Source organism: Bos taurus, chromosome 3 (assembly GCF_002263795.3).
Source record: "Bos taurus isolate L1 Dominette 01449 registration number 42190680 breed Hereford chromosome 3, ARS-UCD2.0, whole genome shotgun sequence".
NCBI lineage: Eukaryota > Metazoa > Chordata > Mammalia > Artiodactyla > Bovidae > Bos > Bos taurus.
In genome coordinates, this window is record NC_037330.1 from 58,174,582 (window position 1) to 58,202,324 (window position 27,743).

Below are 27,743 nucleotides of genomic sequence, written 5' to 3' on the forward strand. Positions count from 1 at the left end.
TTAAATTTTACTCACCTTTATATCCTTTACCACTCTTAGCATATAGCTTATTACATGAGTAAATACATATGCATGTGATTTTATTTTCTTCAGATCATTTTGTATTTACTGAATAAATTGATTGCAATCAAAACCAGAGATTGGTTCAGTGCATTCTATGCCACCTTTAATTATAGAATCATTTCTGTGAGAGTACCTTTTGAATAAGCCAACTGAACTGAGTTACAAAGTTTTACAATTTTATGTCAACACATGTTAATTCACTATATTTTTAGGGGAATATTAACAGCTATAACAAATAAACCTAGTATTTTTGTAGGCTTAACTTGATAAGTTGTTTTTGCTCATGTTAATAGTCCAATGCAGGTATTATCAAGTAGCTCTCCCGTACAAAGTGACTTAGAATCCCAACTTCCTTTTTTCTCACAGTTCCACCACCACCTAAGGCCTTTAGTATATGGGTTAGAAGAAAGTAAAGGAATATCACCTGTTTTTCAAATAAATAAATGCCAGAGTTCATCAGTTTTGAAACATGCATTGCATCAGTCACATTAGGCTAAGTTTTGCTGCAGAAAGAAACAATCTCAGAATATCAGTGGCTTACAACAACAAAAGCTTGCTTGTTACGAGCAAGCAAATTAAAATAACAATGAGCTACCAGTCTATATATAGACATAAACCATTACTCTGAAGTTGTGTATGTAATTTCCATGTATTTTATGTCAGAACAAATTATTGTATTATTATATTTATTTAAAAATTTTGCATAAAATGTTTTCATAAAGATGTATCCTTTTCCGGCTTCCCTGGTGGCTCAGTGGTAAAGACTCTGCCTGCCAGTGCAGGAGACACAGGTTTGATCTCTGAGTCGGGAAGATCCCCTGGAAAAGGCAATGGCAACCCACATCAGTATTTTTGCCTGGGAAATCCCATGGAGAACGTTGGCAGGCTACAGTCTATCAGATGGCCAAAGAGTCAGACATGACTTAACAACTAAACGACAAAACAACAACAAAATCCTTTTGAAAAGAATGTATGCTTTTTTCTCACTCAACATTATTGTCTTAAAACGTTTATTTATATTGATATATATAGATCTATCTTGTCCATTAATTTTAATTGCTGTCGAGTTTTTCCACTGTATGAATACATTTCAGTTTATCTGTTTACAAGCCAATAATTCAGATGATTCTACTTTTCTACTTAAATAATGCCACCATGGACATTTTCTTTGTATCTCCTAGAGCATGTATGTGTGAGTAGAAACCCAGGTGTCCAGTTAGAAATGAAAGTGCTAAGCTATGGATTAGATGCATCTTCTGTTTTACTATATACTCTCTTATAACATACTCTACATACAATTGCTCTCCAGAGTAATGTATCAGTGATATAAACTGGTTACATATAGTTCTGTCCCCACTTTATAAGCCAAAACTTGAGTGTTATCAGGTTTAATATGTTTGTATTAGGCTTTTGGGGTCCTGAAATAGTCTAAGGAAACCATTGTACATCTGTTCCCTAGCTAAGTTTCATTAAAGATTCCCTGTGGAAATGGATATAATCCTAGGAGTTATTTGTCTTTCCAATAAGAACTTATCTCTTCCAATTATGCCCTTTTGATGGACTGCACCTTCTAATACTGACATCAGGAGTGACAAACTCAAATACCCTATTGGGATCAGGCAGGTAGTATAAATAGTGAAATGGTTAGGTATGAGATGAGCGATTGACAGGGACTATGGTGAACTGAAGAATGCTTATCCAATATTTGTCTTTGAGAATACACTAGCCTAGCATACACTATGCTAGTCATCTGAAGCCAGGCATCTTATAAATCTTTATATATAAAAACTTTTAATGTAAAACCTCCAGACTGATAAATCTTAGCACCTTATTCAGCTTTTTAAGATTAGTATGTGTGAACTGTGGGCTAAGCAAAATATTTTTGTAGGTAATATTACTCTGGTATGCATGGTCAATATTGGGATAAGCTAAATGGCCCCTACTCCATTCATTCATCTAAATTTGACTTGTTAGGAAAAGGGTTTCTTTTTTTTTCCCCTTGAATTAACTAGTCTGTGTTTAGAAAAAGTGTTAGTCACTCAGTCGTGTCTGACTCTTTCAGACCCCACAAACTGTAGCCATCCAGGCTTCTCTATCTGTGGGATTCTCCAAGCAAGAATACTAGAGAGGATTGCTATTCCCTTCTCCACAGGATCTTCCTGACCCAGGGATCGACCCCAGGTCTCCTGCATTGCAGGCAGATTCTTTACCATTTGAGCTATAAGGCAGTTCTTAGGTTCTGCTATTTTGGTTATTGTCTCACAAAAGAGTTCAACTTCATTGTTTCTGCTCAGATTTGATTAACTGACCGTAGATCATTGATTGTTTCAGAATGAAAGCCTTCACTCCCTTAAAGAACCATAGAAATAAATTATTAGGTCCCTTTCATCTGGATATAACTACTTATATTATTAGCATGTTGTTTAAAAATATGAATTAGTATTATCCAATAGAAATATGATGTAAGTCACAAATGTAATTTAAAATTTTCCAATAGCCACATTTAAAAATGTAAAAAAAATAGTGAAATTGATTTTAGTAATATTTACTTCAACTAATATATCCAAACCATTATCATTTTAATATGTAATCAGTGTAAATAGTCATTAATTAGATATTTTGCATTCTTTTTGTAGTTCAGTTCAGTTCATTACAGTCACTCAGTCGTGTCCAACTCTGCGACCCCATGAACCGCAGCACGCCAGGCCTCCCTGTCCATCACCAACTGCCGGAGTCCACCCAAACCCATGTCCATTGAGTCAGTGATGCCATCCAACCATCTCATCCTCTGTCATCCCCTTCTCCTCCTCCCTCAATCTTTCCCAGCATCAGAGTCTTTTCAAATGAGTCAGCTCTTTGCATCAGGTGGCCAAAGTATTGGAGCTTCAGCTTCAACTTTTTGTAGTAGGTCTTTGAAATCTTGAGTGTCTTTTGCACTTATAGCACATGTCAGTGTAGACTGTATTTCGAGTGTTCAGTAGCCACTTAAACTCATATATACTATTTAAGCTCATATACTTTAGAAAGCTTCTTAACTCATCTACCTTATTTGTTAAGGGGGAACCAAGATTGCTGGGAGAAATATCAGTAACCTCAGATATGCAGATGACACCGCCCTTATGGCAGAAAGTGAAGAGGAACTCAAAAGCCTCTTGATGAAAGTGAAAGTGGAGAGTGAAAAAGTTGGCTTAAAGCTCAACATTCAGAAAACGAAGATCGTGGCATCCGGTCCCACCACTTCATGGGAAATGGATGGGGAAACAGTGGAAACAGTGTCAGACTTTATTTTTCTGGGCTCCAAAATCAGTGCAGATGGTGACTGCAGCCATGAAATTAAAAGACGCTTACTCCTTGGAAGGAAAGTTATGACCAACCTAGATAGCATATTCAAAAGCAGAGACATTACTTTGCCAACAAAGGTTCATCTAGTCAAGGCTATGGTTTTTCCTGTGGTCATGTATGCATGTGAGAGTTGGACTGTGAAGAAGGCTGAGTGCTGAAGAATTGATTCTTTTGAACTGTGGTGTTGGAGAAGATTCTTGAGAGTCCCTTGGACTGCAAGGAGATCTAACCAGTCCATTCTGCAGGAGATCAGCCCTGGGATTTCTTTGGAAGGAATGATGCTAAAGCTGAAACTCCAGTACTTTGGCCACCTCCTGTGAAGAGTTGACTCATTGGAAAAGACTCTGATGCTGGGAGGGATTGGGAGCAGGAGGAGAAGAGGACGACAGAGGATGAGATGGCTGGATGGCATCCCTGACTCGATGGACGTGAGTCTGGGTGAACTCCGGGAGTTGGTGATGGACAGGGAGGCCTGGCGTGCTGCGATTCATGGGGTCGCAAAGAGTTGGACACGACTGAGCGACTGATCTGATCTGATCTGATGATAATACTACCAAATATGGTTGGTGTGAAGATTAAATCAGACATATAGCAAGTGTTTAACATATGTTAGTGTATATATAATCAACAGATAGATAGATGTGGGTGAGGATACGTATATCAGTTCAGTCACTCAGTCATGTCCAACTCTTTGTGATCCCATGAACCGGAACACTCCAGGCCTCCCTGTCCATCACCAGCTCCCAGAGTTTACCCAAACTCGTCCATTGAGTCAATGATGCCATCCAACCATCTCATCCTCTGTCGTCCTCTTCTCCTCCTGCCCTCAATCTTTCCCAGCATCAGGGTCTTTTCAAATGAATCAGCTCTTTGCATCAGGTGGCCAAAGTATTGGAGTTTCAGCTTCAATATCAGTCCTTCCAATGAACACCCAGGACTGATCTCCTTTAGGATTGTCTGGTTGGATCTCCTTGTAGTCCAAGGGACTCTCAAGAGTCTTCTCCAAAACCACAGTTCAAAAGCATCAGTTCTTCTGTGCTCAGCTTTCTTTATATATATGTGTGTGTGTGTGTGTGTGTGTATAAAATCATGCCCCTATATATTAACTTCAGTTAGCTTCAACACAGCAAACCATTTTTCATGATTCAGGTATCTTCTAATGCTTATATGTATTATTATATGATAGTCTGTTGAAGTATCTATGGTAGCTATTGGAAAAGACAATTTTCATGCATTTTTAAAAAATAACTTTATTTATTTATTGGCTATTCTGGGTCTTTGTTGCTGTGCTGGGACTTTTCTCTAGTTGTGACTAGCAAGTGCTACTCTTTAGTCGTGGTGCAAGGGCTTCTCACTGTGGTCCCTTCTCTTGTTGCTGAGCGTTCTAGGGCATGCAGGCTTCAGTAGTTGTGGCTCCTGGGCTCTAGGGTGCGGGCTCCGTAGCTGTGGTGCACAGGCTTAGTTGCTCCATGGCATGAGAGCTCTTCTCAGGCCAGGGATTGAGCCTGTGTCTCCTGCATTGGCAGGAAGATTCTTTACCACTGACCCATCAGGGAAACCCATTTCATACATTTTTAAATAAAAGAAAGTAACTTCATAATTGAAAACAGTCAGGAGAAGAATTATACTCTTGTGAAACTTGTTCTATGTTACCGTTTTTGCTTTCTACACTGCTTGAAGCAGAATCCAGAGAGACAGAATCCATAAAGATAGATGCACCATGAGCCTTGTTCACTCTGAAACTGTGTTACTGATTGCCTTCTTTCACCTCTGCCAAATTAATTCTTTACTCAAGCTATTTCCTCTGCCTAGAAAGCTCTTCCTCCTTTCTTCCCTTGGCTGGCTAGCCTCTTCTTATTCTTGAACTTTCAGCTTAAATATTAGATCTCAGATTTACCCTGACCATCTTTGGTAAAAATATGTCTTTTATTCTCCACCTCAGCATCACAGTTTTTTCCTTTGTGAACCTCTTATCATAATTTATAATTATTCACTTTTTAATTTAGTTTTTCTTACTTCTACAGGACTTTTTGCCTCATCAGGGCAAGTCCTAGGTCTCCTTTGCTTACTAATGAAATCTCAGCAACTAGCATAGGGCAAGGCATAAAGTAGGCACCCGATATTTTTTGAGTGAATTAATAAGCTATTCCCTCATGTACTGAGGAGCTTTCAAAGAAGGAAGTCACAGAAATGATTTCTTAAGCTAGTGTATCCACATCAAGAATCTGTAAAAACTGCAGGAATTTTTATTATATCCATTGAACTGTTAGTTCCACAAGGACAATTGAAGCTCCATGCCTTCCAGCACAGGGCCTGTCACAAATTAGACATTCATATATATTTGGTGATTGACTGAATAATTAATTCTAATGTGAAATCTTAGTCAAGACACCTATACTAGGAGGAATTTTACTCTAAGACAAATTTAGAATTTAGAATGAGTTAGAAAGAAACATAGTGTTTACAGGAAATTTAAAACCAGGATGCTATAATGGCAATACAATATATATGTATTTTCTATTATACTCTTTCTTAAAAGGGACCTGTTGGTTTACCTGGAGAAGTTGGGGTGACTGGAAGCATTGGTGAAAAGGTAATTTCTTTCATTGTTTTATTCAATAGTAAGGATTCTAAGATAAACTCAAAGGAGGGATATTCATATATTTTATGAATTAGAAATCACTTATAACTTAAAATGCATTACCTATACTGATTCTCTTAAATATATTGAAATATAGCTGATAGTATACATGTTTCTAAATTTTAAAGAGCAGAGCACTCTTTTGGTTATAATTATGTGCTTGGAAGAGAAAAGATGAAATAGATGGTCTAGGTATATGACTAGAAAATATTTAAATCTACTTTATGAGAACAAGTCCCTAAAGGAAACAGTTTTGAAAGTGAAGAATAAGTTATCACTTTGCCTGATCCAAGTTTCAGTCACAATCTCTTTATATTTTTTTGGAATCCAGTATGAAGTTATTCATGGATCTTTTTGGCTATTGTGATGGAAATTGTAATTTGCTTAAAAATTTCCTAGAAATCATTACCTTGGGAGTGATTTTCCATATTTAGTTTCAAGTTTAAGAAAGTCTTTTTTGAAAAAAATTAGAAGTATTTCTTTATTTGAAACCAACAAGGACATTTTCTTGAATTGTTTTTAATTGACTCATTATGAACTAGAAAATTTTGGACCTTTGACTGAAACCTGACTTGCTGAACGTAAAGTGGAAGCATGGTAATCTAATGCAAGGCTACTCTTTGTGAATAATTAAGTAGAGCCAGGATTAGAAGTAAATTAGATCATGTTCCAGTTATTTCCATCTGAAATTGTTAATTTAAGTTAAACAATATATTTAAAATTCATCCTCCCCCCGCCACCCACATCTAAACTGTTCTCATCCCAATTTTCTCATTTCTATTGGTCTGCGTTACACCTATCTCTGTTCTCCCAGTGTTCCAGATAGAGTGAACCCATCTTTGCATTTCCCTTTTCTTCCATTGTTGTTGTTCAGTCACTAAATCATGTCTGACTCTGCCACCCCGTGGACCTCAGCATGCCAGGCTCCTCTGTCCTCCACTATCTCCTTAAGTTTGCTCAAATTCATGTCCCTTGAGTTATCTAATCAAATTCATGTCCCTTGCTTATCTAATCAACTCATTCTCTATGCCTAATCTTTTTAGCAGGTCTTAGAGTTTTTTCTTTACAGTTTATCCTTTCTAATAATCAATCTAGGCTACCCCCTCAGACAATCTTATTAGTTTATCTTAAATTTACACTCTGGCCTGGTGGCTCAGATAGTAAAGCATCTGCCTGCAATGCTGGAGACCTGGGTTTCATCCCTGGATTGGAAAATCCCCTGGAGAAGGAAATGGCAACCCACTCCTGTACTCTTGCCTGGAAAATCCCATGGACGGAGGAGCCTGGTAAGCTACAGTCCATGGGGTTACAAAGAGTCAGACACGACTTAGCGACTTCACTTCCTTTCTTTTCACTTTCCCTTTCCATCTTCTAATCCAGCCTACATATTACTAGTGGAACACTTATTTTGATGTGTCAGGATAAAGCATTTTGAGAAATCTTCATTAACTCCCTATGTGTATGCGCTGGGTCACTTCAGTCATGTCTGACTCTCTGCAACCCCATGAACTGTAGCCTACCAAGCTCCTCTGTCCATGGGGATTCTCCAGGCAAGAATACTGGAATGGGTTGTCATGCCCTCCTCCATAGGATCGTCCCAACCCAGGGACTGAACCCGGGGCTCCAATATTAAAGGCAGATTCTTTACTGTCAGAGCCATCATGCTTAAGCCTATTAATAGGTCTACTTTGCTGTCAAGATACTACATGATTTTGGCTTAATCAGTTCATGTAATGAATTTTCTGATATTCACAGTATAAACCGTTTTTGCTCCCCTGTCTCATATTTTATACCTGTTCCTATTATTATTCTTACTGTTTTCTTGGTTTAGAGTATCCTCTTCCTTTCTCTGTATTTATTCAAAGCCAAACTATAATACTCAGTGAAGTTCTGTCTCCTCCATAAAGTCTTCCCAGATTATTCTATTCCTTCTTGATTTCTTCCTTTCCTGGATGTAGAATAAGTACCACACAATTAAAATATTTCCTCTAATTAATTCATCTTTCTTAATGACATGTTTCTAATTACTTGAGGGTAGAGTCTAAGTCCGGAGAAGGCAATGGCACCCCACTCCAATACTCTTGCCTGGAAAATCTCATGGACAGAGGAGCCTGTTAGGCTGCAGTCCATGGGGTTGCTAGGAGTCAGACACGACTAAGCAAATTTATTTTCACTTTTCACTTTCATGCATTGGAAAAGGAAATGGCAACCCACTCCAGTGTTCTTGCCTGGAGAATCCCAGGGATGGGGGAGCCTGGTGGGCTGCCATCTATGGGGTCCCACAGAGTCGGACACAACTGAAGCGACTTAGCAGCAGCAGAGTCTAAGTCAAATTTCTGTTATATCTCCCCAATGCTCAGTACATTAAAAATGATTTTAAAATATTTACTGATTTTTATTAACAATATAAAAATATAAAATGACCTCAGTTCAGAAAAATTTAGATAGTTATAAAACTATCTAAAAGTATAAACTTTTCCATTGTGATGTAGTTACTTCTGTGTTAAGTTGTCTTCTACTCTAACATGCTGAAAATCTTTGGAATTTTGATGTGAATCAGCTGAGACCTTTAATCTATTGTGGTATATTTGATTATCATAATTATGGTTGTGTTAAAAGTTTACAGAAATAAAATTTTGTTCAATGGTTATACACAAGTTAATTTTTACAGTTTGTTTTCATACTTTTACTATCTTCATATTTTATATGTCTAAAATTATGAGAATTTCTACTTGCAAAACTTTAGCATATGATGTTTGTTCAATTTTAAATCTTAATTATTCATAATTTATATTTTTTCATTTAAATAAACTTCAGTATTTTATCCCTTGAAAAGTATCTTAAGAGAATTTTAATAATAGTAAAATTCTAGCAACTTTAGGGTAAAACTGCAAAATTTGTAAATTTAAAACTTACTGAAAATTAGAATGAGTTTATGGTCCAGGCTTAGCTCATTCTTGACTAATTTTTTTAATGATTTGAAAGTAGTTTTTAATTTTCTGTGCATTGCATGTTTCATTTACACTTTAATGAAAGTATTTCACATTTTATAAACTTTGAATTAATGATATTTCATTGTTTAATACTTTAGTTCATTACTGCCAAGAGAAAATATTATGTAATATTATTGATTATAGCAGTATGATAATTAATATTGCTGAAACAAAAGAATAAATGAGGAAATAAAATATTTTTTGAAATAAATATATAGCAACTTAAGAGATTTTTATACACTATATTACATGGTCAAACATTGACAGTCCATCATCAGAATAGGCACAATAATAATTAAGTTCAGTTTTTTCTTAAATATTTTGCCAACTCAATAATATAAAATAGTTTTATAGATTATTTGTTTTGTCATTGTACAAGTGTATTTGAAAAAGTAGAATAGACTATGTATTATAAATGCATTGTATTAATAGTTTGCTATTAAACCACTTTGCCTTCCAAGTTTCTCTGCTGTGTCCTGGAGAACATTGTTATAACTAATTTGATTTTTGGCTTGCTAATATGTATTTGTTATTTATTCACATCTTATATAAATGAGATAAGTGTATATGTCTCATGGTTTGTGTGTGCAGGTCTGTCCTGACATCTGTAGAATCTAGAATGAGACTATAAATGGAGGCCCTGGGGTCAGAGTATAATTAGAAGCCCACATACCATATGCCTAGACATTTAAAAATTGTAAACCAAACGAATGAGTCAGTAAATAATATGTAGTCTATTCTACCTTTTCACGACTAATCAACATGCTTCAATGTTTTTCTTTTTTTCAAAAGGGAGAGCGTGGAAGTCCAGGTCCAGTAGGTCCTCAGGGGGAAAAGGGTGCAATGGTAAGAACTCAGTAATCTGAAAGATATGTGTCCAAAGAACATAGTAAAGTTATGGCATTCCAGAGGTAGAACTGCCTTGAATGAAATTCAAGTAAGTGAAAAATGCTATTTTGTAGTAAGTTTCCATTAGAAGTTTTCTTCTAAACTGTTTGCCATCCGGAATGCTGATTTGCACTCAAAAGCATGCAAATCAGATGGCTTAGTCAAAGGAGCCTATAGTTTTAAGAGAAGAATTAACCATCCTAAATTAGCATATGTGGATGAAGAAGAAAATTCAATTAGGAGTCTACTTTGATTTGACAACTTATAGTTTGTATGACACATAACATCATTGCCACCATTCCATAAGTTTGTGGTCACAGTGTAATTCTTTTATGTATGAAAGATCAGAGTCTGGAATTCATCTTATGGTCTTATATCTTTAAGATAGTAATAGCTGATAAATTTTATATCTGGATTGCAGTTTTTCATTTATTGAAGTTTCTAAATGTGATAGAAAATAGAATTAAGAATTATTTTCAACTAAAGAATCTTGCTTTCAGAAAATGCATTGTAATGGATCTAGTGTACCTAATATTATCTGCAAATTCATTTTACATAAGTTTTTCTTCACTTTTGACTTCTGTATTATGAGTAAAACACTGTAAGGTTGCTTTTACCTATCTCTAATTGCTGTTAACTAGGAAATTTAATATACCTTTAAAGGCTAATTAATTTGAGAAATGATTGTCTCCTAAGATATTCTTTGAAGCATCTGAATACGGTTAATACCACTAAGGGTGTAGTCCTTGTAAAATTTGATAGGCTAGAGTATTTGTTCACAATCACATTTCTTAATTTTTGAATTCCCTGACATTGAAAAGGATATGATTTCACAATCTGTATATATTTAACATAATGAACATTTATTCACAGCATAACATAACCTAGAGAAAGATGAGATGAATATTCTCCTCTCAATAGGTTATAATATATGATTCTGGGCAAAGAGTTTCCAATAAAAGTATACACAGCATCTCTGTAAACATTTTTGTCTCTGTTGTCTATCTCTGGGACATTTTCTGTGGCCTCATGTCTTGGATAGAAGATGGAGAGTTTATCAAATTATCATTTGTAATTACTGTTTATCATTTACTGGTTTGTCTTCAGTGAAAATAATTAGATATGACGGAGAATTCATGTCTCTTATATTTTTGCTTAAATTATAGGGATATCCAGGTCCTCCTGGAGTTCCAGGACCCATGGGTGCCCTGGGATTACCTGTAAGTACAGAAAAGACTTCTCTTCCCAATCACTGCAAAACACTCTAGAATATAACATGGTGTCTTTCACTTCCTTGCTTCTACTTGTTCTGTTATTTACTGCTCACTTCTAATAGTACCCACTCCAGTACTCTTGCCTGGAGAATCCCATGGATGGAGGAGCCTAGTAGGCCACAGTCCATGGGGTCGCAAAGAGTCAGACATGACTGAGAGACTTCACTTTTGCTTTCTAATAGTACAGCTCTGCAACCAATAACCATGTATAAGAAAATAGTCAATAATTAAGCGTTGAAGTAAGACCAATTGGAAAAATCACAAGCACAAGTTCCAACATACTGTTCTTCAGTTCAGTTCAGTCGCTCAGTTGTGTCCGACTCTTTGCGACCCCATGAATCGCAGCACGCCAGGCCTCCCTGTCCATCACCATCTCCCGGAGTTCACTCAAACTCACGTCCATCGAGTCGGTGATGCCATCCAGCCATCTCATCCCGTCATCCCCTTCTCCTCCTGTCCCCAATCCCTCCCAGCATCAGAGTCTTTTCCAATGAGTCAACTCTTCACATGAGGTGGCCAAAGTACTAGAGTTTCAGCTTCAGCATCATTCCTTCCAAAGAAATACCAAGGCTCATCTCCTTCAGAATGGACTGGTTGGATCTCCTTGCAGTCCAAGGGACTCTCAGGAGTCTTCTCCAACACCACACTTCAAAAGGATCAATTCTTTGGCGCTCAGCTTTCTTCACAGTCCAACTCTCACATCCCTACATGACCACTGGAAAAACCATAGCCTTGACTAGACGGACCTTTGTTGGCAAAATAATGTCTCTGCTTTTGAATATGCTATCTAGGTTGGTCATAACTTTTCTTCCAAGGAGTAAGTGTCTTTTAATTTCATGGCTGCAGTCACCATCTGCAGTGATTTTGGAGCCCCCCAAAATAAAGTCTGACACTGTTTCCACTGTTTCCCCATCTATTTCCCATGAAGTGATGGGACCAAATGCACTGTTCTTAGAAATGTGCTAATATTCTCCAACTGAAAAAATCCATAGAAAAATTTATTATTCAAAAATTGAGTTTTGAAAAATTCCATTTGTGTTTACAGGAAAATAATGAAGTCTTGTCTCAAAGAGAAAGTTTGCTGATTAAAGACTGAAAGTTATTGTGAACTTAAATGTGAAAAATATGAGCCTTGTGATCCCCTAAGTAGAACTATTATCAGAAGGGGTTTATGCTGTTTTGTGAAGCTTCTGTTTTGAAGATAAGCCCAATTTTCCAGCATACTGATAGACATGTATTGACTTCCAAATGAGGAAGACTGATCTAGGGCACGGTTGCTATTTTTTTAGTTGTGTGAGATAAAAAATAGATTTTAGTTCCTGTGAAAGTTCACTGTTTTCATTTTCATCTACCTATGTTATACAGATAAATAAACTTTGTTTTCTAAGCAAGTCTTCATTGGAGACTATTAGGTATAAAATGAGCTCATTGTAATTGACTGAATAATAATGAAATCTTCACTGAAGACTATTTTTGTAGCATATTAATTTGGAAAATTTTGTGGCATTTTTCATGGTAACAGAAAAAATCCATTTTTATGTGATAGGAGTATCATAAACATCTAGAGGAATGAGAAAGAAATCTTACAAAAGTAGCCATTGCTTCTCTGATGGACCAGGCAGGTTAGACTTGTCACATTGGTCATGTGCATATCTCCCTCCACTACCACGCCATATGTGTTTATCATAAAAACCATGCAGTCAGTGAATATTAAGTGCTTCTCATTCTTTTCAGGGTATCAACACTTAGAAATTAAATTTCTCTAAATAGTAGGATATGTCAAAAGCAGAGCATTGGGAAAGGCCAATATGATATTTGTTTTTTAAGAATTCCCAGTGAGAATTGCATGTCATAAGAAAGATTATAACTACTATTCTTGTAATATTCCTGTGAATTCTGTAACTGATTTTTAAATTTTCAACATGTAGGGTCATGTGGGGGCAAGAGGACCACCTGGGATTCCAGGTCCTAAAGGACGAAGAGTAAGTTATCAAATCAAGAAAGTACATTAACCTAAAAAAAAAAAAAATGACGTTGTAAATAGTGATGTGTTCAGCAAAAATAGCTTATATTAGATGGAAACATTAATTGCAGTGTAATTTATAATCATTTGTACTTATAAAACCATACTTTTCCATTTTGTGTTTTAGAAATTTTATTGACTGAAGAATTCTCTCTTACTCCCAACTTCCAGTTTCATCCACTGGGGGAATTGTGAATGTGAAGATGTTTAAATAAATTATTTTTGTACTCACAAAGAGACTTATATAGCAAGAGATAGTAACAGCATGATAAAGAGTGATAGGAGATAGAATGAGGACACAAAGGATGACTAAGAGTTTATTCACTGTAAATAAGAGGTAATATAATCATTGTCTAATAATTATGCTTAAGAATTAAGTTAAAAAGCTTTCATTCTTTAAGTCTTTTAAACATTTAGATCCTGTTTTTTTCTTTAAAGAAATAGGAACCACCATTTATTACATGCCTGTCATGTGCCAAGCACCTTTACATATACTAATACTCACAACCACTCTAAAAGGGGGAGGCATTTATCTCAGATATTATAGTTGAGGTAAATGGGGCTCAGAGAGTTTAAGTATATGAACTTTTGACATAGGTCTAGGGCACAACCAGGATTCAAACCTTGGAGTGTCTAACTCCAAAGCCTATGGTTTTTCAATACCGCATTGAATATTAGAGTATTTTTCCTTGATTAATTTGAATATGTAGGCTCTAAGAACTCTGTTTTCTTCCTTGGCTTTACCTTGACTTTTACAGCTAGAGAAGAAAATATTTTAAAATGCTAAAATAATGGCCTCCAAATAACAAAGATTAAAAAAACAAAAACAAAAAAAAACACCCTCCCATTTTCCAGTTGGCAAGTGTAAGAAAGGTGCTTAGTTTAAAATAACAACTTTAGGAACTCATTGGCAATACAAAGATATGGATTCGGCACATTCACTGTTGTGGCTTGGTTTCAATCCCTGATCAGGGAGCTAAGACCCTGCAAGCTGCACAACGTGGCCAAAAAATAAAATAAACCCAAAGAAGTAATGACTTCAATTTCATGTGCTGTGTTTTAGGTGAAGATTAAAGAAAAAGAGCAAATTTTTCTGTATCTTCACTTCTATTCTGAAAAACTATTTTCCTTTCTGGGTTATGGATTTACAGTCTATAAATAACGCTGATGGCCACATCTATTTTAGCCCAAATGAGATTTAGAATAATAAAAAATCATGGAAGATGATCTGTACTCTGTGTTTTAGTGGTCTGCACTCTGCAAGCATTCAGCACTTGGTCAGGTCAAATGTGTTTATTTAACACCATATTACTCATAGTGGTAAAGTTCAACTTTGTAACAGATGAAAAAAAAAAAAAAACCTTTATTTGGTTAGCTAAATAATTCAGATATTATTGGTTATCCAGGCATATGTAAGCCATATACTTAAGCAGGATATGTTTCTGAATCAGTTGTGCTATCTCATGTCATATGGAAAGTTTATTTATCTGTAGTTTTTAACTTCCCTGTGATCCCTGGGCAAATTATTATTCTTTTCTGATTTGACACTTTGTCTTCATCTCTCACCTCCTCAAAGGTCTCTCTCATCCTCCAGATACATTTTACTGACATGTTTCCAGATGACTCCTCATAATTATTTAAAGTGCACTCAGTATTTCTTAAGCAAAGTTTTAGTTTAGAAATAAGGGCTTCATTTAATACAAAAGTGCTCCCTTTACAGGAGAATATTTCATATAATCAGTCAACATTGGGAATACAAAAAGAACTGATGACCAGAATGTTAAGGGAAAAATATAGTATTATGAAGTTCCATTCTGGTTCTCACCTAGTATCTTCTCCCATCAACATATTTTCTCATCTATTCTCCACTATAGATGTGATCATAATGCATATCATTTCAAATGTTTTTCACTCACAAAAATTTGAGAATTTCTGTCCAGCCTACAGGGATAAATACAAAAGTTATTTGGATGGAGATGCCTGTGCCCCAGCCTTTCCTTGCTACCCTAAAGACTGAAGAGGTCATATTTCCAGCACAGCTGTGTCACCGCACATTGGAGGGGAAGCTAGGCACATTTTCATGGAGACGATACAAAAAAACTCTCATTGTGAAACTAGTGCTTATACGCCCGTGCTGTTCTGCCTGTGATTTGTACTTTTATCTTATGTGAATATGTGAACATCATGAATGGTAGGACTACAACCCAAGGATACTGCTTCTCCGTCTGATTCTCTGCTATCCATCCATCTGCCATTCATCTGTCTAACATTTACTGATTTAATACAATCTGTCAAACTCTCCTACTATCTTGGGGAATTCAAGGTTAACTATTTCTTAGATATAAGCCACATGATTTCATGGTTTAATGACTTACAGTGGCTTTTAAAGTATCATACAATATTGACAGAATAGCAAAAGCTCGGGCAAGCAACAATACCTGCCATCTCAGCAAACAATCTAAACAACTTAGTATCATGAAAACTTTTCTAACTTGTTTTGTGAAGATTGTATAATCCTGCCCCTTATGAAAAAGGTAACGGGGTTGATTGAAAATGTTCATGTAGTTTGACATTGTTAGATGGGAGAGTTACCTGTAGCCTGTTGTGACTTATTTTCCTTTCTTGGGCTCCGACATCACTGTGGATGGACTGCACCCGTGAAATTAAAAGATACTTGCTCCTTGGAAGAAAAGCTATGACAAACAGATAGCATATTAAAAAGCAGAGACATCACTTTGCCAACAAAGGTCCATACAATCAAAGCTATGGTTTTTCCAGTAGTCACGTACGGATGTAAGAGTTGGACCATAAGGAGGGCTGAGTGCCCAAGAACTGATGCTTTTGAATTGTGGTTCTGGAGAAGACTCTTCAGAGTCCTTTGGACAACAAGATCAACCTGTCCATTCTAAAGGAGATAAACTCTGAATATTCATTGGAAGGACTGATGCTGAAGTTGCAATACTTTGGCCACCTGATTCAAAGAGCTGATTCATTGGAAAAGACCCTGATGCTGAGAAAGTTTGAAGGCAGGAGGAGAAGGGGGCAACAGAGGATGAGATAGTTGGATGGAATCACTGACTCTATGGACATGAATTGGAGCAAACTCTGGGAGACAGGGAAGCCTGGTGTGCAGTCCATGAGGTCGAAAAGAGCCGGTCACAATCTAGAGACTGAACAACAACAAACCTGTGGCTGACTTTTAACTTTTCCAAAAGAGGACAAAAAAAAGATTAGATTTTTTTTTTTTTTTTTTACTTAGCCAGGATCCATTCTTCAATAGCTTTATATTATAGCTAATCAGATATTTTAAGGCAAGTACTAGAAAGAATAACTTTATACCCAATTAGGTACCTATTATAATACTGCTTGTCTAGTCTTCTTAGAACTTGACCTGAAGCTTGTTGTCTCAGGAGTCAGAGAAGGCATATACAGTAACCCAGGGATAACTTCTCGGAGAAGGCAATGGCACCCCACTCTAGTACTCTTGCCTGGAGAATCCTATGGGCGGAGAAGCCTGGTAGGCTGCAGTCCACGGGGTCTCGAAGAGTCGGACACGACTGAGCGACTTCACTTTCACTTTTCACTTTCATGCATTGGAGAAGGAAAGTGTTCTTGCCTGGAGAACCCCAGGGACGACGGAGCCTGGTAGGCTGCCATCTATGGGGTCGCGCAGAGTCGGACATGACTGAAGCGACTTAGCAGTAGCAGCAGCAGCAGGGATAACTTCTACAACTAATATCAAAGAAGTTATAAATGTTGATAAAGCTAAGCTTTAGTTAATTAACTAACCCTTAACTGAAGGATTGGGAGGACCAGACTTTTTTCAAGAGTTCTGCCAGTCTTAACATGGAGTCAGAATTTTTATCTTCTCCCCACTCCCCCCTTTCTGCCACAAGCAAACTTACGTCTCCAATTTGATTTTATATTAATGCTGTCATAATTCTACTGGTTAATATTAACAAAATATCCAAGAAAGTCAGAAATTTCATGTTACAAAAGAGTTAGATGCCTGGTTGCCAGTGGACACACTTCTAGATCATACTTGTTTCCTGGGGTATTTTAGAATGCTACTACTCATTTCTTTTCATACTTTCTCAGCAATGTTCTATTACTACTCCAAAAAATTTTGGAAAGTGTTTTCCTAAAGAGAAGAAAAAGGGAAAAGGGCATAGAAGGTGCTAGGGAAAGAATCAATATAGGCTACTGAATTTTTAAGGTAAAGGTAATTATTAGAACAAGGTCCTGTGAGATTGCACTTGAAACCAGTCATCCTTTAAGTTTGGTTTTTCTTCCATCTTCAGTTACTTAGCTGTCAAACATTCCAAGGAAGCCTCACCTCAGGACCTTTGCAGTTGCTATTGCTCCTACCAGAATGATCTTTCCCAAGTTATTTGCATACCCTCAGTCTCATCGCCTTCAGGTCTAGCCACATGTCACTTGAGAGCTTTCTCAAACACCCCTCTAAAGTGGCCCCCTCCCCACCTTAGATTATTTCTAGTCTCTTAACCTTTATTTTTCTTCATTATACCTGACTACTGATGGTCATTTTATATTGTAATTTTATATATATATTTGCTTGTTTATAAATTCAGGGATTTGTCTCTTCTCCCAGCTGGTCCTCAATAAATGTTTGTTAAGCGAATAGCACTTTGAAAGTCACGTATCTATTAAGTCCATATTCTTCAATCTGACATTCAGGGTCCTATACATTCAGAGTTTAACTTAGTTTTGCAGTCTTTTATGGGAAAATAGGGTCAAAAGTAAGCTGGGGACATGTCATGCTGCTACTGCTACTGCTAAGTCACTTCAGTTGTGTCTGACTCTGTGCGACCCCATAGACGGCAGCCCACCAGGCTCCCCCTGTCCCTGGGATTCTCCAGGCAAGAATACTGGAGTGGGTTGCCATTTCCTTCTCCAATGCATGAAAGTGAAAAGTGAAAGTGAAGTTGCTCAGTCGTGTCCGACTCTCAGCGACCCCATGGACTGCAGCCTACTAGGCTCCTCCGTCCATGGGATTTTCCAGGCAAGAGTACTGGAGTGGGGTGCCATTGCCTTCTCCGGGGGACATGTCATGGAGTACCTTAAATACAGACTGAGAAATTGTAGTGCTTTGGCTCTAGTATGCCCAGTGGAGCTATACAGCCTCATGGAGTGTGAGTCTTCTCTGCAATCCTATGAATGTTCCCAACAGGATCAGGGTATGCAGTTACCCCAAGAGCACCCAGGAAGAGCATCCTATTACAGTAAGCAGCTTTATAAATAGTATAGTATAAAGTTAAACTAAGTTAACCTCAGATGGGATACAGTAGAAGGTACTGAAGCCTATGGGGCTCCTTCAAATCATCATGTTATATTAGGAAATTTGTATCACTGTTTTGCATAGAAATCTTCAATGCCTCCTCATTGTTTGTTGATTCAACTATAAACTCCACTCCTTTACCTTTAAAATCCCAGTCTTTCTACAATTATTTATTAATATAGAAATACTAAAAAAAATTCAGTGTAATCAATAACTCAGGTTAAACGAACTACATTTTTCATTCTTGCATATCTTCTTTTCTGCCTCTGTATCCTTTTCTCATACTATCCCTCTGTTTAGAATTTCTTCCAGAGCATGATCTCTGATTGTCAAAATAATACCTCCATTTCCTTTACAACCTGTGAAAGCTCTCTCCCTCCTTTGAATCGCTTTACCCCTTAACACACCTTATCTCTGCCTATATTATAATTGCTTTTGTAATTTACCTTATATCATAATATGGATCCCCATAACGTTTAATGCAACGCATTTTTCACAGTTAGTGTTCAGTTAATGGTTGTAGAATTTGATTAATTCTCTTTAAAACGATTTTAAGATCTTCCAAGGACAGTTATAATTTTGTCAAGGAATGTATACTATCTTTCATTAGAGAATGACTTTTGCAACTAATATTCACAGCTAATTACTCATTTAGTATTGATAGCAACACAGCTCAGAAATTTTAAACATACATGAACATTCTCAGCAGCATTTTCTGTTCCTTTTCTGTGCCCATAGCCATCTTTCAGGTCAAGCAGGTGCATGGTAGAGAACATGCAGTCAGCATTCATTTCCTAATAAAGTAGTGAGAAGAGTGCCATTCCAAAAATATAAAACAAGAAGACTGTTTGGACAAACTAGCTACTTTAAAGTTACTTTACAGTTGTTTTTAGGATAAATTCTGGATTTCTGTTGAGTAAATGATAAGGTAAACAAAATACTTAAATAACAAATCTATATTACAGCCGCCTGCCTCAACAACTCAATCAGCTGTTTCTCTGGTTATCTGATTTACAATTTTGCATTAAATCTTGAAAACAGTGGCCTGATTCTCCTATGCAAATGAGTTCACCCATGTACCCAGCTGTATTCTTTACTGTGTTCCGGGCCCAGAAACAAGGAAAAGGAGTTTGTCAACTATTGAGGGCAATGTCTCCATTTGTATAGATGCATAACAGTACAAAGGTTAAAGTGTCTGCCTGCAGTGCGGGAGACCTGGGTTCGATCCCTGGGTCAGAAGGATCCCCTGGAGAAAGAAATGGCAACCCACTCCAGTATTCCTGCCTGGAGAATCCCATGGACGGAGGAGCCTGTGGGCTACAGTCCACAGGGTCGCAAAGAGTCAGACACGACTGAGTGACTTCAGTCACTCACTCACTCATAACAGTACAAAAGAAACATGTAAAATTAACAACAGGCTATTTTTTTCATCTCTAGGGACCAAGAGGACCAGATGGTCCCTTAGGAGAACAGGGTATACAAGGTACCAAGGTAATCATTTATTTTCTCATTTCATATGCAGTTAAATATTTTTGAGCCTGTATTTCCTACCTGTCTAAACACTGATGTATTTTCTTATAAAAGTTTCTATCATTTCTTATAAATGATTCTAATTTTTAAGTCTAATTATGAAATGTACATAAAGTTTTCACTGTACTCACAGAAATGTGTTTTTGTGTTTTTGAAATATGCATTTAATGTCTTACTTTTTTGGTATGTGAATGTATGTAAGACCATAACTCCCATTCTTATTAACTCACCTGTTATTGATTCTTGTTAGGGTGAAACAGGAGATCAAGGAAAAAGAGGGCCTCGTGGTCTTATTGTGAGTAGTAAAATATTTCACGTTAATGATAAACATATAAAATCTTCCATTTTTCTTGGTCTGTGATTCATATTTGAGGAGGGAGCTGCTTGACCCAGGCATTTTCTTTCTCGTGTAGGGTAAGACTGGAAACCCTGGAGAGAGAGGAGTTCAAGGAAAACCAGTAAGTAATTAAAAATAATCAAACCATAAATATATTTTATCCATTTTATCCTCTGATACGACTCTTGTTTAGTAATCAGTATGTTAGACTAAGAGAATGTAAGTTATTTTCCTCCTTTAGTCCTTAGGTCATTCTTTCATTGGGGCAAATTGCTTACTCATTCTGGGCCTTTTCTGTACCTATCTATAAATTGATAGTGGTAACTGACACTTTAACTTCATCTGATTATGATAGTTTTTCTGTAAAACCCATTTCAAGATAAAGTAGTGTGATATCATATAAATATAATGGAACATTATGAAGCTAATGTAAGAAACTTCTTTAAGGCCTCATACCTGGTTTCATTTTAACTGAACTTGTGTTGTTTGGACCCTTGGCATGTGGAGCTGTGTGTGTCTTTATAGTTCCTATGGCCCTACTCTAAGAGTTTTTAATATCATATAATGCTAAATATTTTCCTACCATCAAAAGTCTCAGAATTATACAATTTTTTTCACTGGGACATAAGTCCTGTGGTTATGAATATTAATTGAAGGGGAGAATATATGTTTTTAAAAAGAGAAATATATTCACATACACATGTATGTTACTCATATATACATGTATAATTTTGAATACACGAGCTTAAACGTATGGGTTTTTTATTTCATTTTAAGCATAGTTTTTAATGTCATTTTGATCTGTTATATACATATATGTATAATTTAAAGTTATACAGTTTAAATATACGGCAACTGAATAGTCAGGAAAGGATGGGACAAAATTGCTTTAGTTGCTGTAGTAGTTATCACTAATGTCACTGGATTCTCTTGTTCGTCTATGAAGTCTGCTGCCCCCTGCCTGTTGTTTCCCATAATAGCATTACATTTGACAATGGTCAAACCTACAGTAGCAGAGACTTAAGAGAAAAACGGTTGTATCCAGGGAAAGAACTTGTTTGTGAGACTACATTATTAATTGAAGTCACTCTGAAAGACTATTTCTGAGTATTAATATTCATCATCTGAGTTTCTTTTATATAAGTGTATAAATGTAAACAGTGTTTACATTTATTTTACATTTATTTATATAAACAGTGTTTCTGGAGATTCTTCCATGTTGCTGCACTGTACACAAAATTAATATTTGTGATGAACGGAAACATTGGGAATTTTTCAAGTCTGTTCTTCTTATTTTAGAAAAATGAAACCAGGAGAAATTAAATTACTTACACATATTGTACATTGTTGACATTCCTTAGATTTTACCTTCATGTTCAGCTTATCACATATGCCTGGATAAATATAATATTAGGTATCTGGTTTCCTCAACCAAAAAACCAGAAATTTTAGGTTGAGGAAAACAAATGGCTCTTACTAGAACTTAACTAGGTGACAGCAAACAAGTCTCATAGACTATTGCAAGAGTGAAGTTACGTTAGCAGATGACAGTACAAAATGAGTTAATACTAACTGCTGAGGTTTACTTAGGTTTATACATACATCAGCCCCTTGGTCTTGATTGAATTGAAAGAGACTTGAGATCTGAAGAAAGCTAGGATCAATCAATCCAACAAATCCAGATGCCCTCCAGATACATTTGATCCTGCACAGTAATCTCAGTGTCTCTAGTCATTTTTTCACTGTCAACAATCAGACAGTGCTTGTAATAGAAAGATACACGAGGTCAGATTGACCTTTGTTTTAGTGCATACTGCTAATAATGCATAGTCTTGGCTAGGTTGGTTAGCTTTTCATTTTTTTTTTCATATTCTTTTCTTTTTTTTTATATTTTATTTTATTTTTTTTAATTAATTTTATTTTATTTTTAAACTTTACATAATTGTATTAGTTTTGCCAAATATCAAAATGATCATATTTTCTTCATGTGTAAAATAGACATCTCTAAATTGTCATGGAACTGATACTTTTGAACTGTGGTGTTGGAGAAAACTCTTGAGAGTCCCTTGCAGCAAGGAGATCCAACCAGTCCATCCTAAAGGAAACCAGTCCTGAATATTCATTGGAATGACTGATGCTGAAGCTGAAACTCCAATACTTTGGCCACCTGATGCAAGGAACTGACTCATTTGAAAAGACCCTGATGCTGGGAATTATTGAAGGTGGGAGGAGAAGGGGACAACAGAGGATGAGATGGTTGGATGGCATCATCGACTTAATGGACGAGTTTGAGTAAGCTCCAGGAGTTGGTGATGGACAGGGAAGCCTGGCGTGCTGCAATCCATGGGGTCTCAAAAAGTCAGACACCACTGAGCAACTGAACTGAACTGACTGAAATTGTCATAATACTAAAACTAGGTATTAAATGAAAATTGCTAGCACGTATAGTTCTCGGCTCGTCCAAATAAACAGAAGTATACTTGTTATGTTGTTGTTCAGTTGCTCAGTCATGTCCGACTCTTTGCAACCCCATGGACTGTAGCACACAGATTTCCTTGTCCTTCACTCTCAGTGCTCAAGCTCATGTCCACTGAGTCAATGATGCTATCTAACCATCTCATTCTCTACTGCCATCTTCTCCATTTGCCTTCCATCTTTCCCAGCATCAGGATCTTTTCCAATGAGTCAGCTCTTCACATCAGGTGGTCGAAGTATTGGAGCTTCAGCTTTAGTATCAGTCCTTCTAGTGAATATTCAGGATTGATTTCATTTAGAATTGACTGGTTTGATTGCCTTGCAGTCCAAGGGACTCTCAAGAGTCTTCTCCAGAACCACAATTCAAAAGCATCAATTCTTCAGCGTTCAACTTTGTTTATGGTCCAACTCTCACATCTGTGCATCACTACTGGAAAAGCCATAGCTTTGACTATACAGACCTTTGTTGGCAAAGTGATGTCTCTGCTTTTTAATGCACTGTCCAGGTTTGTCATAGCTTTTCTTCAAAGGAGGAAGCATCTTTTACTTTCAGGGCTACAGTCACCACCTGCAGTGATTTTAGAGCTCAAGGAAATAAAATCTGCTATTGTTTTAATTTTTTCCCTATTTGCCATGAAATGATGGGACCAGATACCATGATCTTAGTTTTTTGAATCTTGAGTTTGAAGCCAGCTTTTTAACTCTCCTCTTTCTCCATCATCAAGAGGCATTTTATTTCCTCTTCACTTTCTTCCATTGGGGTGGTATCATCTGCATATCTGAGGTTATTGATATTTCTCCTGGGAATCTTGATTCCAGCTTGTGCTTCATCCGGCCCAGCATTTTGCATGATGTACTCTGCATACAAGTTAAATAAGTAGGGTGACAATATATAGCCTTGATGTACTTCTTTCCTAATTGGGAACCAATCCATTATTCCATGTCTGGTTCTAACTGTTGCTTCTTGACCTGCCTACACGTTTCTCAGGAGACAGGTTAAGTGGCTGGTGTTCCCATCTCTTTAAGAGTTTTCCACAGTTTGTTGTGAGTCAAAGACCTTAGCATAGTCAATGAAGCAGAAGTAGATGTTTTTCTGGAATTCCCTTGTATTTTCTGTGATCTAATAGATGTTGGCAATTTGATCTCTGGTTCCTCTGTCTTTTCTAAATCCAACTTGTACGTTTGGAAGTTCTCAGTTCACATACTGTTGAAACCTAGCTTGGAGAATTTTGAGCATTAACTTGCTTGCTTGTGAAATGAGTGTAATTGTGCAGTAGTTTGAGCATTCTTTGATATTGCTCTTCTTTGGAATTGGATGAAAACTGATCTTATCCATATTTGTCTATGGGCCAATGTTATTTCCTATACTTTTCTTCTATCTGTGGGTATATCTGACTCAGAGAATCAAGAAGAAAGGACATGATGCATTGTGTTATTAAGGTGATAAAGTCCACATAACTTATTAGTTTTCTAAATCTCATAAAAGAAACTATAAACAGTTCATTCATCATTGATTTTTATACAGATACTCTTTCAGTGAATGAGATAGGGGTATTAAATCCTTTACCTTCGATTTTTGTATTTGTATATGACTCTCATTCTTTCAGATTTTGCTTTATACATTTTGAAACTATTTTTAGAGTATTTACATATGGTTATTATGTCTTCCCAATCAACGGACCCTTTTATTATCATAAAACGTTCCTCTTTCTGGTAATACTTTTTATTTTTAAATCTACTTTATTTGATATGAGTCTCTCTAGATGTTTGCATGGCATATGTTTTTCGTTCATTTATTTTCAAGCTATCTGTGCCTTGATGTTTAAAGTGAGTGTCTTAAAGTTACATCTTGCCTTTAAATTCATCCTGACAACCTCTGCCTTTTAATTAGTATTGGCTCCATTTCCACCTAATGCAGTTATTGACGTAGCTGCATTTAGGCCTCCCATTTTATGACAGTTTTTCCTTTGTCATGGTGGTGGTGTTCAGTGCCTTCTTCATTGTTGTTCAGTCGCTCAGGAGCGTCCACTTCTTTGTGACCCCACGGACTGTAGCACGCCAGGCTTCCCTGTCTTTCACCATCTCCCGGAGTGCCTTCTTTGGGCAGTGAATAACTTTGAGAACTCCATTTTAATTCAGTTATTGACTTTTTAACTATACTTCTTTTCATTATTACTTTTAAGTGGCTATTCTAGGTCAGAAGTCAGCGAACTATCTCTGTAAAGAGCCACAGGATATTTTAGGCTTTGTGGCTATGTGGTCTCTGGTGCAACTACTCAGCTCTAGTGTCATAGTGTGAAAACAACCATAGACAGTATATAAAGAATGAGCTGCTGCTGCTAATGCTAAGTCGCTTCAGTCGTGTCCGACTCTGTGTGACCCCAGAGATGGCAGCCCACCAGGCTCCCCCGTCCCTGGGATTCTCCAGGCAAGAATACTGGAGTGGGTTGCCATTTCCTTCTCCAGTGCATGAAAGTGAAAAGTGAAAGTGAAGTTGCTCAGTCGTGTCTGACTCTTAGCGACCCCATGGACTGCAGCCTACCAGGCTCCTCCATCCATGGGATTTTCCAGGCAAGAGTACTAGAGTGGGGTACCATTGCCTTCTCCCAAAGAATGAGCATGATTGTTCAAAAAAATTATTTACAAAATCAGGTGATGGTCCAAATTTGGCACTCCGACTGTAGTTTCCCAAAAACTGATTTAGGGGTCACAGCCTAAGGTTCTAATGTCTACTTAGAGTTAATATAGTAATACTTAACATAATAGTAAGAAATTTGTGGCCATATAAATTTGTTTACTGGCATCCTGTCTTACATGCTATACTTGTTTTATGTATTACATTTCTATATATGTTATAAACCCCATATTTCGAAGTTAAAATTCTACTCTAATATAAATAGAATACTTTTTGTTTTACTATAAATTAAATACATGTTTTAGAGATATTTAGAAGGAAAGTAGTGATTTTTAAATGTATCCATGCATTTACTCTTTCTGGTGCTCTTAATTCTTTCTATATATGCACATTTCTAAGAGGTATATTTCCCTGAAGCCTGTAGAACTTCCTTTAGATTTCTTATAGTCAAGCTTTTTTAGTGATGAATTCTCTTAGGTTTTCTTTATTTCACCTTTATTCTTGAAGGATATTTTCACTGATTACAGAATTCTGGGTCAACAAAGTTTTTTTTTTTTTTGCTTCCATTCAGTACTGATTTCATTCAGTGCTATAAAAATGACATGCCATTTATTTTTGGCCTGCATTATTTCTGAAGAGTGGTCTACACTTACCTTTATCATTATTCCCCTGCATATAATGTATCATTTTTCTCTGACTGTTTTCAAGATTCTCTCTTTATCTTTGGTTTTCAGTAGTTTGATTGTGGGAGAAGGCAGTGGCAACCCACTCTCCTACTCTTGCCTGGAAAATCCCATGGGCGGAGGAGCCTGGTAGGCTGCAGTTCATGGGGTCGCGAAGAGTCGGACAGGACTAAGCGACTTCACTTTCACTTTCCACTTTCGTGCATTGGAGAAGGAAATGGCAACCTACTCCAGTGTTCTTGCCTGGAGAATCCCAGGGACGGGGAAGCCTTGTGGGCTGCCGTCTATGGGGTCGCACAGTCAGACACAACTGAAGCGACTTAGCTGCAGCAGCGGTTTGATTGTGATGTGCCTAGATGAGTTTTCTTCACTTTTATCCAGCTTGAGGTTTGCTGATTTTTTTTCATGTGTAAATTAGCTTTCACGAAATTTGGAAATTAAAAAAATTTTTTTTCAAAAATTTTTTCTACCCCATTTTCTCTCTTCTTTCCTTCTTGCATTCTAGTTAAATATATGTTATTCATTCTGATTACCTTAGATCCCTGGGGCCCTGTCATTCCTAATTCAGTCTTTCTTCTTCCTGTTTTTTTTTTTTTTTTTAAACCGGATAACCTAAATCTATCTTCCCTAACTTGTTAAGGAAGCCCTTTTAATTTTATTCTTGATATTTTATTTTAAACTTTTATTTGGATATTTAATTTTCAGTTCTATAATTGTCATTGTTTCTTTTTATAGACACTTTTTATTCTGAGATTTCCTGTTTATTTATCATAAGTACATTTTTATTTACATGAGTAAGCATTTTTATATTCAGTTCAGTTCAGTCGCTCAGTCATGTCCAGCTTTTTGCGACCCCATGAATCGCAGCACGCCAGGCCTCCCTGTCCATCACCAACTCCTGGAGTTCACTCAGACTCATGTCTATTGAGTCAGTGATGCCATCCAGCCATCTCATCCTCTGTCGTCCCCTTCTCCTCCTGCCCCCAATCCCTCCCAGCATCAGAGTCTTTTCCAATGAGTCAATTCTTCGCATGAGGTGGCCAAAGTACTGGAGTTTCAGCTTTAGCATTATTCCTTCCAAAGAAATCCCAGGGCTGATCTCCTTCAGAATGGACTGGTTGGATCTCCTTGCAGTCCAAGGGACTCTCAAGAGCCTTCTCCAACACCACAGTTCAAAAGCATCAATTCTTTGGCGCTCAGCTTTCTTCACAGTCCAACTCTCACATCCATACATGACCACAGGAAAAACCATAGCCTTGACTAGATGGACCTTTGTTGGCAAAGTAATGTCTCTGCTTTTCTATATGCTATCTAGATTGGTTATAACTTTCCTTCCAAGGAGTAAGCGTCTTTTAATTTCATGGCTGCAGTATTAACTACTTTAAAAATGTTGTGTGATCCTACTAAAATCTGTATTATCTTGAGTCTGGTTTCCATTAATTGCCTTTTCTTATAAATATGGGAAATTTTCCCTGTCAAGTAATTTTAAACTATATCTTGAATATTTTGACTTATTCATTGTGGAGACTCTAAAGTCTGTTATATTTCTTTGAAAGTATT

At 36.8% G+C, this 27,743-nt stretch overlaps 1 protein-coding gene across 3 annotated transcripts in view; it reads left to right on the plus strand.

Moving 5' to 3' along the window:
- Positions 1–27,743, plus strand: part of COL24A1 (collagen type XXIV alpha 1 chain) — a 392,387-nt gene that overhangs the window by 239,064 nt on the left and 125,580 nt on the right. For all 3 annotated transcript variants that reach the window (XM_024990097.2, XM_024990098.2, XM_024990099.2), the window contains exons 26-32: positions 5,945–5,998; positions 9,832–9,885; positions 11,094–11,147; positions 13,130–13,183; positions 19,961–20,014; positions 20,304–20,348; positions 20,467–20,511. In XM_024990097.2, coding sequence (XP_024845865.1) covers positions 5,945–5,998; positions 9,832–9,885; positions 11,094–11,147; positions 13,130–13,183; positions 19,961–20,014; positions 20,304–20,348; positions 20,467–20,511 — 360 coding nt within the window. The remainder of the gene's footprint in view (positions 1–5,944; positions 5,999–9,831; positions 9,886–11,093; positions 11,148–13,129; positions 13,184–19,960; positions 20,015–20,303; positions 20,349–20,466; positions 20,512–27,743) is intronic.